Raw genomic sequence first — 13,084 nt, 5'->3', positions numbered from 1 at the left:
TTCTTTCCTCTGCCTTTTCTCATGGATTAGATTGAATACAAGAAAGATGCCAAATCCAAACTCCACTACACACCTATAGCAGATCGACCAGATATTAAGAAAGCAACTCAAGCTGCCAAATTAATCAGCAATGTGAGTGGTTTTAAACCTTCTGTATAATCCTTTAGCATTAATTTAATTACGAACCCCAGTAGAATAATTCAAAGGGGGTTTCCTTGCTCCTAAAGGATTTATTTCTTTTATTAGATTGAATATAAGAAGCGTGGAGCAGCAGGTGTGGGTGTGACCATGCTGGGACGTCCAGACATTGAGCTGGCCAAGGAGGTGTCCAAACTGACCAGCCAGGTGAGGGCAAAATGGAAACCTGGTGAAACTCAAAGCAGTGAGAGAAATGAGACATGAAATTAATTTACAGAGTGATGTCATGATTATAATTGAAATTATTCCAAAGTTAGGGGAAAAGGGAAAAGAAGGGAATGTGGTGAAGTAAAAATTAAATACCAGTATCAATTTGTATTTCTTTTTTAAACTTTTCTGCTGTCATTAATGCAGATATAAAACCTTCTTAAGATGATGCTGTGATATAAATACTGAAGCTGAAGTTCTTTTTTAGCTCTTTTGGGTGTTGGCTTTTTACCAGAACCAGCCTTTACCTGACTCTTATTTTCCATCCTTTGAACAGACACTTGGCTTCTTTCAGCCACTTCCTTTTATTCTTTGTATCTTTAAAAGAATCTTGTGCCAGGATCTCAATCCCTCTTGGTTCTTTCTCACCCCTTCATGTTTGAATTGTGGATTTTTGCCTTTCTGACCTTGCTTTCTTGCTGCTGGTTGTAGGCAGAGTACCTCAAACAACACATGAGAGGCCACGGAGCTGCTTCCTATGACACCCCCTGGATGAGAACCTTTAAGAAAGCAAATTTGCTAAGTAGTCATGTAAGACAATTTTAATTAACTGCCATTAATGCCATTTTTGTGCATCTGTCTCTTGCTGGCAGAATTATTTTGCAATTCTGCAGCACCATGTGAAGCTTTAAATGTCATTCTGCCCTTTGTAATGGTTTTGGAGCTTCCAGGTATTTTAATGGAAGGTTTCAGTGCACTCACATAATGTGGAAACTTTGAAAAAGTGAAAACTGACCTTTTCCACCCAAAAAACTAAAATTTGAGCTGTTACTGTCCAAAAATGAAAAAAACCTGAAAACCACAGGGAAATATATGTGTAAAAATATGTGCATGACCAAGCTGAACAATGGTGCTGGTAATTTTCAGTGAACAGTCACCAGAACTTCATTTTAACTCTTCAAACTTCTATTAAAACTTCATTTAAACTTTAACTAAACTCTTTTATTGGTTGGAATTTCCTAATGGAATAGCAAGCTCTGACAGAATCAGTCCCACTGAGAAGTGCAGCCTGTACCACTTTGAGGGCTCATGGTTACTTAGACTTCTTCCCACATCAAAACCTTTGAAAAATAGAAAACCAGAGCCTGAATTGCCCATTTGGAAATGGCAGCTGTCAGGTCTGTGCCATTTCAGTTTTACACATCTATTTCCAAGTGGAAAAAAAAAAGAGATTTTGTTTTTTCCATGTCTGGCTGTGTCTTCTGCCATGTTTGGATGTTGGAATGTCCACCACAATGTCTGCAGGAAAACCAAGGATCTTCTCAGGAGAACCAAGGATTCCAAACTGATGTACAAGAAAAAGAAATTCTGTCTGTAAAATGATCTGCAAGAAAAAGAAGAAATTCTGTTTGTGCCCATTCAGTGATGAGATCTTGGTTTTCCACTCTTTTTCCACTCTTGGTCTTTTAAACATTCTTTGCTGAGATAATTTTGGTTCTGAGGGAAAATGAGGGGCAGTGAAGGAGCAAAGAATGGTTGGCATCATTTTTAACAGTTGTATTTTCTCTTGTACATCTCTTCTCATAAACTTTGTGAAGCATCACGTCCACTTTGTTTATCCAGTTGAGTTTTTTGGTTGGATTTTGTCTGTCTGGCTTGCTTGCTTTTTATTTTGCATTGATGTCCCAGCAACTCTCCTTTTGGGTTTAAAATCTCTCATTCCTGTCAATATTCCTGTGCCTCCTGGCTGGATCTGCTGGATCCTGATGGCTCCTATTGCTGTGTTTGACTTGGCTGAAGCTGAAGTGGTTTGGATGTGTTACTAAAACTCTTGTAGAATCTAATTAATTATCATTAGTAATTAATTGTGTCACTGCTCTGTTAGTGATCGTTAATCCACACAGAACACACAGTGTGCATAACAATGGATAGAAAAGTATTTGATGTATTGACATCTTCAGTGCTCTGAAGTCTCGAGGTTTTTAAAGCTCTAATTTCTCCAAGAAGTGTATAAAAATTCTTCTAAACACTCTTTCATATACTCTTATTATATTTCATATAACAATGATGTCATTTTCTTGTATTTTACTCTTATTATACCTGTCTCTGTCTTTGTGAAACATCTTAAATCAATGGACTGTTCCCATCTGTGAAAAACTCAAGTGAAGAAGTGAAAAACTCTTCACCTGCAAGGGTGACAATTTTGGCAACACAATCCTCTTGGCTCTTTTATTTTTGCAATGAGGAGATGTGACCTTTGCATTGGAAGAGAAATCTTGTCAGTGTCAAATAGATGTAGATTTTCTTTCCATGTCAGGTCATTTTTGAAATAATCTCTATTCCAGTGGAAACCTCCAAGTTCCTGCACTTTCATTCTTCTCCCAACCAGCCCCACTGGAACAGCCAAACCAGTGAGTCCTGCAGAGCAGCTGTGACACCTGGTTGTTCTCTGTTTAGGTGAAATACAAGGAGAACTTTGCCAAAGAGTTGGGCAAGAAGCCAAAATATGATTTGAAGGAGGCCAAAATCTACAAGACCCTGAAGGACGCCCACAACATGGCCAGCGAGGTACGTTGCCTTTCCTTGTCACTTTTCCTGGGAGCAAATCCCACCCTGCTCTCCCAAACCCTTCCTCTGAGTGCTTGGATCCTCCCCCAGACCCCAGACCCTCTCCTGGTGGGTTTAACCCTTTGTTCCCTGCAGGTGAAGTACAAGGCAGACCTGAAGAAGCTGCACAAGCCCGTCACGGACATGAAGGAGTCTCTGCTGATGAACCACGTGCTGAGCACGAGCCAGCTCGCCAGTGCTGTGAGTGATCCCCCTGCCAGGCCTGGGAATTCCCTTGGGAATTCTCTGCTAACTCCTCCTGTAGCAGCTGCTCCTTCCATGGGCATCACCTGGTAGTGATCTCTTCCTCTGGTTCCTCGTGGTTCCTCCTGAACCAGCGTTTGTGCTCTGGGAAGGGAGATCTTCCTTACCTGCACTGCTAATCTTTTAAACACTGATCAATTTTGCTGGGTTGGTTCTTGATCCCTTTTTAACTGATTGCAGAACTGCTAATGTTTTAAGTCCTCTGATCATTTTTTACTTGGTTGGTTCTTGATCCCGTTTTTAACTGATTGCACTACACTAACAAATACTTTTTTTGGTTTTTTCCTTTTTTCTTTGCTGACTACTATATTTAATTTTTGATTTTTTATCTGTTTTTGGTTTTTTTTGGGGTTTTTTTTTTTTACTTCATGTTTGTTTAACACTCCCCTATTATAAATCCACATAATTATACCTAACAAAATAATTGATAATGAGAAAAGGCAAAACTTTCATTGCCTGGTACAGCCTTTCGTTGCCCACTGTGTTTTCTCTTTTCTCTTTATTTTCTTCTTTTAATCCTGGTTTGGACAAAACCTTTGTTGCAATCGAAATGACCATAAAAGATAACTATTCTCCCACATCTTTAACTCCCAATATTAAGTCTAAACTTCTTGGTTTTTGTTTTACTTCTTGCATTTCTAATTTCTCTCTGATGTTCTGTTGAAATGTCACTTTGATTGGACCTAAGAATTAAATTTGCTGAGGGATTTTTTTTTTATTGAGATGATTTTTGACACCTTCCCTTCAGTACCAGTACAAGAAGCAGTATGAGAAGAGTAAGGGTCACTACCATGTGGTGCCAGATAATCTTGAGCAGGTTCATCTCAGGGAAGCCTCAGAGCTCCAGAGCCACGTAAGTTGGACGTGTGTTTGTCATTGTCCCACCTCACTGAGCACCAAATTCCATCCAAATCCTCCCAGTGAATCCTCCAGGCTGGGACATTCCCTGTGCCCCTCTGCCCCATCAGCACTGCACACCTGGGGAAGGATCCAGGGAGCAAAAGCTGCACATTCCCAAGTTCAGAACACATAAAATACACAGATGAAATATCTGTGATTCATTCATTCCAGAGGCAGTCCCTGTTGCTCACCTCTGCTCACATAGGATAATACATTTATTATACATTTATGTAATTTATCAAATATATTTATCAGGGGGATTTATCTCTGGAGAAAAAAAAAAAAAGGACCTGGGAACCACAGAAACTGGGAACTGAAGGAACTATAACCATGTCTGGAGTTTTTTTCTCTGGAGTAAAACACTGGAGTGAATCACTCCAGAGAAATTCACAGTTTAATTTGGTCTCTGATCCTCTCTGTTCCAATTATTTATTGGCTGTAAACAAGAGAGGAATTGCTGCAAGAGCACCAAAGGCCACAGCTGATTGCTCTGGTGCTTGGCACAGAATTCCAGAATGATTTGGGGACATTTAGGGTCATCCAGACCCATCCCTGCCTTGGGGACAGGGACACCTCCCACTATCCCAGGTTGCCCCAACCTGGCCTTGGACATTCCCAGGGATGGAAGGCAAAAAGGTGACAGAGCAAAGGACCATAAGGAAATGGTTGTTAATCATGTTAGTGAGGTTGTAATTAATTTTTAGATCAGTCCTTGTTGCTCCAGTTTGGGATGAAACTCTGACTTGGTCACAGCATTACCTCAGTGAGCACTCTGAAAATCAGGATAATAGAACTTGAAGCAGGAATCTCTTCATTGATATTTTACTTCCTGGACAACAACTTTTACATTTGCTGATCAATAATACAAATTTCAGGAAAATAAACTGCATTAGACATTCAATTTTATCACAGAGCTGTTGATAGTAGGCACATAATTAGGTCTTTGATTATTTAGGAGGATGACTTTCTGTTTTTATTTCCTCAGGTGAAATACAGAGAAAAGTATGAGAAGGAAAAAGGAAAACCCATGCTGGACTTTGAAACTCCCACATACCTGACTGCAAAGGAGTCTCAGCTCATGCAGAGTGAGGTAAAATCACTGATCGGCTGAAAAGCTTTAAAATTTCTTTTTTTAAAATTAAACTTAGGGATCTGACAGGCAAGTCTACTTGCACCTTGTGCACACTGACAGACTGAAAAATTCGAGTTATTTCAGATTTCTTTATGATGGTTGTTGAATGCATGAATGAACATTCATGACACTTTCCTGTCATGGAATATTTATCTGGAATTTTTATTGGTAAATGAAGTTTAAACAAGTCTTTGAGTAAGAAGTGTGGTACAAAATTAATTTTTACAGCACAACACAGAGTTTGTGTGTTATCACAGGACACAGAAAGTGCTCTGCTTTTTTTTTTTTCACCTTAAAACTACGTTTTTGAGAAACTCTTTTACTCCCTGTGTGTCTCTGCTGCCACAGGTTCTCCCCTGACCTGTCATTTTCTTTTCTTGAGCAGTTTTTTTGTGTTTATTTGAAGTTTATTCCTATTCTGGCCCAGATGGAAGCTGCAAAGCAGCTGTGTAAGGCCATTACTCCTTGTGCTACCTTTGAATGTTTTGTCTGCATAGATAAATGAGTAGAAAAATGAAAAATAAAGGCAGGATCAGGTCCTATTTCCATAGAAAGCAATGAGCTGCTTCACAGGTTTTAGTGGGAGAAGTATTTAGGAGCCCATTCAGCACCAACACCCTCCCAGCTTTGCACATAATGAGAATATTGTAATAAATATTTGCTGTTTTGCTCTTTTTTTCCCCCCCTTCTTCTTCTCCTTCTTGCTCTCATTAGAAAGAATATAAGAAGGACTTTGAAGAGTCCATGAAGGGCAGGAACCTCACTGGCCTGGAGGTCACACCATCCCTCTTGCATGTCAAATATGCCACCAAAATAGCGAGTGAGGTACCTGCTGCTCTGGCCTTCTTTGCTCTGCCTCCTGCAGCACTTCCAGCATCCCCAGTTCTTCTTCCCCACACTGAGCATGTTTACACCCATTTTGTGCTCTCAGCTAATTTGCCATGGGCATTTCTTCCTTGTTCTTTAACCATATTCCCATTTGCTGCCCCTCTCTGACTTCCCTCAGCCTAACTGGTCCATATGTGTGTGCCTTGGCAATTCATCTCCCACAATAATCCCCATCTTTTGTTGGAGTAGTTCTTCCATAACCCTTTACAATATTCTTTCTTGTTTTCCAAGTATCTTTTTTTTTTTCTTTTCTTTTGGAGCTTTTGGAATTATTTTTTTCTTTCATTTTCTTTCTCTTTTCTTTTTTCTTTTTTCTTTTTTTTTTGCAACAAAATTGGCAGAGTGTAAAACTCCCTTTGGTGTGGCTTTGCAGTGTTTTTCCTTCTTCTCCTGCAGAAAGAGTACAGGAAGGATCTGGAGGAAGGAGTCAAAGGGAAAGGACTGACAGCCTTAGAGGAGACTCCAGACATGCTGAGAGCCAAGAATGCCACTCAAATCCTGAATGAGGTATGGAAGAGCTGCTTGGAAAATTCCTGAATGAATGGAACAGCCTCTAAATTCCCTGGGCAGGGACACCTCCCACCATCCCAGGCTGCTCCAAGCCCTGTCCAGCCTGGCCTTGGACACTTCCAGGATCCACAGCTTCTCTGGGAATTCCATCCCAGCCCCTCCCCACCCTCCCAGCCAGGAATTCTTTCCCAATATCCCATCTCTCCCTTCAATTGGTGTGAACTTCATCATTCCCTAGAAATTCTTGAGTAGAGGGCAGGAAAGAATGTGGATGAGAGAATAAGGATCAAAAGTGGGCTTTTAAGTGAGTTCTTTCTTGGGTTCACAGTCACTGTCAGGAATTCAAATGGGAAACAGGAGCTGGGATCAACAGTCACTCAAGGGACTTATTAATTAATTAATTAATTAATCAAGGGACTAAACCAAGATTTAAATCATGAAGCACAAACTGAAATAATCTGAAATTATATAATTTGTGTGCAGAATTATGAGTTGATACTAGAGGTATTCCTGGTTGGGATTGGCACTGTTCCTGATTTGGGATTGGCACTATCCCTGGTTTGGGAATATGCACTGTTTCTGGTTTGGGATTGGCACTCTTCCTGATTTGGGAATATGCACTGTTCCTGGTTTGGGATTGGCACTATCCCTGGTTTGGGAATATGCACTGTTCCTGGTTTGGGATTGGCACTCTTCCTGATTTGGGAATGGACACTATTCCTGGCTGGGATTTTCACTATCCCTGGCTAGAACAAGCACAGTTTCTGGTGTGTAGCTGTGAATCCAAAGCAGTTTCAGCCTTTGATCCATGCTCCATGCCCTTTTTTCATGCCTCATGCCCTTTTTCCATGCCCCATGCCTTTCATCCATGCCTTTAATCCATGCTCCATGCCCTTTCCCATGCCCATGCCCTTTTTCCATTCCCCATGCCTTTGATCCATGCCCCATATGTTTGATCCATATCTTTGATCCATGCCCATGCCATTTTTCCAAGCCCCATGCCTTTGATCCATGCCATTGATCCATGCCCCATGCTCTTTTCTGTGCCCATGCTCTTTTCCATGCCCATGCCCACGCCCCATGCCTTTGACTCATGCCCTTTTCCATGCCCCACATCTTCGCCCCATGCCCTTTACCATGCCCATGCCCTTTTCCATGCCCATGCCCATGCCCCATGCCTTTGACCCATGCCCTTTTTCCATGCCCCACATCTTTCCTCCATGCCCTTCACCCATGCCCAAGCCATTTTTCCATTCCCCATGTCTTTGATCCATACCTTTGACCCATGCCCTTTTTCCACGCCCCATGCCTTTGCTCCATGCCCTTTTCCATGCCCATGCCCTTTTCCACGCCCCACATCTTTGCCCCATGCTCTTGACCATGCCTTTGACCCCTGCCCATGCCCTTTTTCCATGCCTTCAATCCATACCTTTGACCCATGCCCTTTTCAATGCCCCACATCTTCGCCCCATGCCCTTTTCCATGCCCATGCCCTTTTCCATGCCTCACATCTTCGCCCCATGCCCTTTTCCATGCCCATGCCCTTTTTCCATGCCCCACATCTTTCCTCCATGCCCTTCACCCATGCCCAAGCCATTTTTCCATTCCCCATGTCTTTGATCCATACCTTTGACCCATGCCCTTTTCCATGCCCCACATCTTCGCCCCATGCCCTTTTCCATGCCCATGCCCTTTTCCATGCCCCATACCTTTGCCCCATGCCCTTGACCATGCTCTTGACCATGCCCTTGACCATGGCCATGCCCTTTCCCTGCAGAAGGAGTACAAGAAGGCCCTGGAGCAGGAGATCCGTGGCAAGGGCCTGAGCGAGCTGGCGCTGGAGACGCCGGATTTCGTGCGCGCCAAGAACGCCACCGACATCGCCAGCCAGGTCTGTGCCTGCCTCACTGAGCTCCTCCCAAGGCAAAATCCACATTTTCCTGCTTAAACCCAGTGTGAGCTGTTGTGCAGACTTGACCCAGGCCCCTAAACCTGAGCTTTGCCCAACAGATCAAATACAAACAATTGGCAGAAATGGAGAAAGCCAACTACACCAGTGTTGTTGATACTCCAGAGATTATTCATGCCCAGCAGGTCAAGAACCTTTCCAGCCAGGTATCTTGAGTGAAGCAATTAATCCTGCTCATGTGGGAGCTCCAGGAAGTACTAATTAAACACCCAAATAACCACCTCTCACAATCTTCAGGAGGCACCAGGGAACAAATCTTTCCAGATTTACACAGCAATAATCAAATTAATTTTACTGCTGTGTCAAGTGACACAATAATTTCTCTTGCTTTGCAAAGCTAATTCTTTTTTTTAAGCAGATTCTTCTTAATTTTCTACTCCTCAATAACCTGCTGTCTAAAATAAACCTTGCACAGAGGCATAGTCTCAGTTTCTATCAGACAGAGAAGAACTCACATCTCCACAAAGATGGGCCCTGCTCAACAATCAATAACTACAGTTTTTTTCCTGCTGCTTTTGTGTTTTCTATTTTAATCCATTTGGGGTTTTCCATCAGAAAAAATACAAGGAAGATGCAGAGAAGAACATGCCCTACTATGTGCCTGTGGCTGACACACCAGAAATGCAGAGGGTCCGAGAGAATCAGAAGAACTTTAGCATGGTAAGTCCAGAAATAAATAAAAAAACTCACATATTTTTCTCATTTTTGAAGAAAACTGTGAGGGAATTTGTGCATCATTAAGTTAACATTTGACATTTTCCCTTTCCACAGCTTCAGTATCAGTCAGACCTACAGAACAGCAAAGGAAAAGTCACAGTGGTTCAGGACACCCCAGAAATCCTGAGGGTGAAGGAAAACCAGAAGAATTTCAGCTCGGTATGGTCACCTCTGTCTTCACTCCTCAGCCCAAAAAATAGACTTTATTATCTTTAATAAAATTACAATTTTTTGGTGCTTCTCCTACAGGTACAATGGGCTTTATAAAGTGTTTTTCCTGCTGATTTTGTGGGATCATTGGCCTCTTTCACAGGCACAGCTGTGACTGGGTTCAACAGTCCCTCATTAAATTAATATCATTTTTATCCCTTTCCTTTGTGCTGTTCCCAGTCCTGCTGCCCCTCGTGCTCTGTGTGCCTGACTTGTTGCCCAGTTCCTGTTGCCATCAAGTGCCTCAAAGTCTCCTGTGGCATTTTGCTTCCAGCACCATGAAAAAAGTGGAAAATATCTGTATAAATCAAGTTAGAGCAAATAATGATCTTCAATCATGAAATTAGCCCACAAATGTTTTGATTATGGAATTATGGAATGGATGGAAGGGACCTAAAGCTCATTTTCTTCCATCCTTCCACTAGCCCAGGAATATTCTACTAAAATATAATTGATAATTTGATTTATTGCATAAATCATCTTCTACTTAAAAAGCATGAAATATAAAAAATCAGCTCTTTTTTTTCCACAAATGGTGCTCACTTTGGACACCTTCAGAGAAGCCAGGGTGGATCCTCTGGGCTTTCAGCTGCTCTGTTGTGTCCAAACTCAGTGTCTGGGAGCCAGAATGTTGTGTTTTGGATGCTTAACCTTGTTGTCTTCATTCTAAACGTTAAGATTTTATATAAAGAAGATATTGGAACTGGAACCACAATTGAAAAGACCCCAGAGATGCAGAGAGTTAAACGAACCCAGGATAATATCAGCTCGGTACACAAGAATTGATTTTTCATACTCACTCTACCTCTGCTAATTCAACTCAAAATATTTCTTTTTATTATTTTTCTTTTCTTTACATCTTGCTAACAGTGATTTGGCAATAACCCACCCAGTTAAGGGTGACTTTCTGAAAGTTTTTTTGTCCATCCTTGTTACTTTAACAGTAACCTCTCTAATGATTAACCTTCCATTTCTTACTCACAACTCATTTCTAAACTGCTGTCAATTTGATCTCGTCCCAGATAGAGTTTGGACAGATAAAAAAATAAATATTTAGGTGGGAAGGGAATTATTGAAATCATCTATTCCAGCCCTGTGGCTCAGCTTTGGGATGAGTTGAGTTTTGAGTATCCCACAGGATGAAGATTCCACAACCTGTTCCAGGGTGAGACCATCTCCCAGGAAAATCTATTTTACTCCACTCAGACTGAATTTGGTTTGTTTTGTCCTGGCAAACTTGGATATTATCTGAAATTGGAATAATTTTACCTATTAATTTCATTTCAAAGCTCCTAAACCTCCTCCATGCTTTTTTTGAATGGTGATGTCCTTTAGTGTCATGCACTAACACTGCAGCCAGTTTGTTCATGCAGAATGTGTTTAAAATGTTAAAAATGTTCTTGTGAAAGGCTTTTTTTTGTTGTTAGCCAAGCAGAAATGCAATGGCACCATCACTGCTGAAACTTTGTGTGGTGATTCTCACCTTTGTTAAATAGGAGGGGTCCTTGCACATCCCAAATTCTCCTTTGCTTGGTAGAAAGGCTTAAAGGAATTGATAGTGCCATTCCAGTGACTCAACAGCAGAACTGCCTTGTCACAGGTTCCTTGGGAAGTGAGAGGAAGGTGCTGAAGCCCTTTAAACTTTCCACAAGATCAGGATAAAGCTCTTTGTCGTGAGCCTGTGAAAGTTTTCCTGTAAATCCTTTTCCTCTCCCTAATTGCTGTGCTTTGCAGGTGAAGTACAAGGAGAGCATTGGCAAAGGGACTCCCATTCCTGACCTGCCCGAGGTGAAGCGAGTCAAGGAGACCCAGAAGCACATCAGCTCGGTATGGCCCAGCCTAGGAATGTCCCTGCTCCCTGGGAATGTCCCTGCTCCCTGGGGAATGTCCCTGCTCCCTGGGGAATGTCCCTGTTCCCTGCACATCAGCAGGAATGTCCCTGTTCCCTGGGGAATGTCCCTGTTCCCTGCACATCAGCAGGAATGTCCCTGTTCCCTGGAGAATGTCCCTGCTCCCTGCACATCAGCAGGAATTCCCTATTCCCTGGGTAATGTCCCTGCTCTCTGCACATCAGCAGGAATTCCCTGTTCCCTGAATCTCAGCTCAGGAATTCCCTGTTCCCTGCACATCAGCTCAGGAATGTCCCTGTTCCCTGGGGAATGTCCCTGCTCTCTGCACATCAGCAGGAATTCCCTGTATTCAGCTCAGGGATTCCCTGCTCTCTGCACATCATCAGGAATGTCCCTGTTCCCTGCACATCAGCAGGAATGTCCCTGTTCCCTGGGAATGTCCCTGTTCCCTGGGGGATGTCCCTGTTCCCTGCACATCAGCAGGAATGTCCCTGTTCCCTGGAGAATGTCCCTGCTCCCTGCACATCAGCAGGAATTCCCTATTCCCTGGGTAATGTCCCTGCTCTCTGCACATCAGCAGGAATTCCCTGCTCCTTGAATCTCAGCTCAGGAATTCCCTATTCCCTGCACATCAGCAGGAATTCCCTGTTCCCTGGGTAATGTCCCTGCTCCCTGCACATCAGCAGGAATTCCCTGCTCCCTGCACATCAGCAGGAATTCCCTGTTCCCTGAATCTCAGCTCAGGAATTCCCTGCTCCCTGCACCCCTCAGGACCCTGCTCCAGCCTTTTCCTCTTTCCTCCAGCTCTCCCAGCTCCCTGTGGCCAGCAGCAGGGTACTGAAATTCCTGAGTTTTACAGGGATTGTCCCAGTCAGTCACTGTCTGTGTTTCTTCTCTGGCCTTTTCTGAAAACAGAGCTAGGAACAAAAATTACCCAGGTTATGTGTGGAAGTTTGGGTGGGAAGAAAAAGGATCAGGAAGACAAAACTTTTGAGGAAAAAAACCCAAGTGGAGCCTTTTTGTATGGCAATTATAAGGGAAAACAAAACCTTCCCATATCCAGTCAAGTATAAAGTTCACAGTTCACTTTTGGACAACTGAGTTGTTTTTCCAAATGATTCCTCATTTTTTCCAACCTTCACCACAAATTGTTTTCCCTTGCTGTAATTATTTATTGGTTTCAATGACATCAAGCAGTGGATTTTTTTATTGTTAGTTTGATTTGCTACAAGGATTTTCCTACTTGCAAGAAGAGCTGTGAGTGTACTTGTCAGGTATTCCCCCATTGTTTGGGTTATTCCACAAATATCTTCTTTCCTGAAAAATACAAATTTGAAAAATCAAATAACTACAGGTTAAATTAAACCTTATAACATGAGTTGTGGTACTCAGCTGGTTTTGTTTCTCAGCAATTTAACCCAAAGTGAGGAAAAAACCAGAAGTGAAAATAAATAAAGCCCACAAAAAAGTCTTTGTGCACTAAACAATTCCAGAAAAGGTTAAGTTGTTTATTAATCCCATGAAAAAATGCTGGCTGCTTGAAAATAACTCTATCATATTTCCTAAACTAAGATGAAAAGTAACATATCCCTCTCAGGGTGAGGTCAGCAGAATATTTTAATTTGCGTCCTTTAAATGAAGACACATTGAATGGAAATTACTCCTGAGGGGTGTAAATTGTGTTTTTATTTC

At 42.2% G+C, this 13,084-nt stretch overlaps 1 protein-coding gene across 13 annotated transcripts in view; it reads left to right on the top strand.

Annotated features, from left to right (window-relative positions):
- Window positions 1-13,084, top strand: part of NEB (nebulin) — a 101,974-nt gene that overhangs the window by 72,655 nt on the left and 16,235 nt on the right. For 10 of the 13 annotated variants that reach the window (XM_079310842.1, XM_079310841.1, XM_079310851.1 and 7 more), the window contains exons 119-132: window positions 31-132; window positions 247-345; window positions 2,803-2,913; window positions 3,049-3,153; window positions 3,965-4,069; window positions 5,102-5,206; window positions 5,963-6,073; window positions 6,533-6,643; window positions 8,424-8,537; window positions 8,657-8,761; window positions 9,171-9,275; window positions 9,387-9,491; window positions 10,221-10,313; window positions 11,277-11,369. In XM_079310842.1, the coding sequence (XP_079166968.1) occupies window positions 31-132; window positions 247-345; window positions 2,803-2,913; window positions 3,049-3,153; window positions 3,965-4,069; window positions 5,102-5,206; window positions 5,963-6,073; window positions 6,533-6,643; window positions 8,424-8,537; window positions 8,657-8,761; window positions 9,171-9,275; window positions 9,387-9,491; window positions 10,221-10,313; window positions 11,277-11,369 (1,464 nt within the window). The remainder of the gene's footprint in view (window positions 1-30; window positions 133-246; window positions 346-2,802; window positions 2,914-3,048; window positions 3,154-3,964; window positions 4,070-5,101; window positions 5,207-5,962; window positions 6,074-6,532; window positions 6,644-8,423; window positions 8,538-8,656; window positions 8,762-9,170; window positions 9,276-9,386; window positions 9,492-10,220; window positions 10,314-11,276; window positions 11,370-13,084) is intronic. The other 3 variants (XM_079310843.1, XM_079310852.1, XM_079310850.1) reach the window with 1 other exon arrangement.

Source organism: Erithacus rubecula, assembly GCF_903797595.1.
Source record: "Erithacus rubecula genome assembly, chromosome: 8".
NCBI classification, from domain to species: Eukaryota; Metazoa; Chordata; class Aves; order Passeriformes; family Muscicapidae; genus Erithacus; species Erithacus rubecula.
Note: the sequence above shows the minus strand (reverse complement) of the source record. Positions and strands in the feature narration are given on the sequence as shown.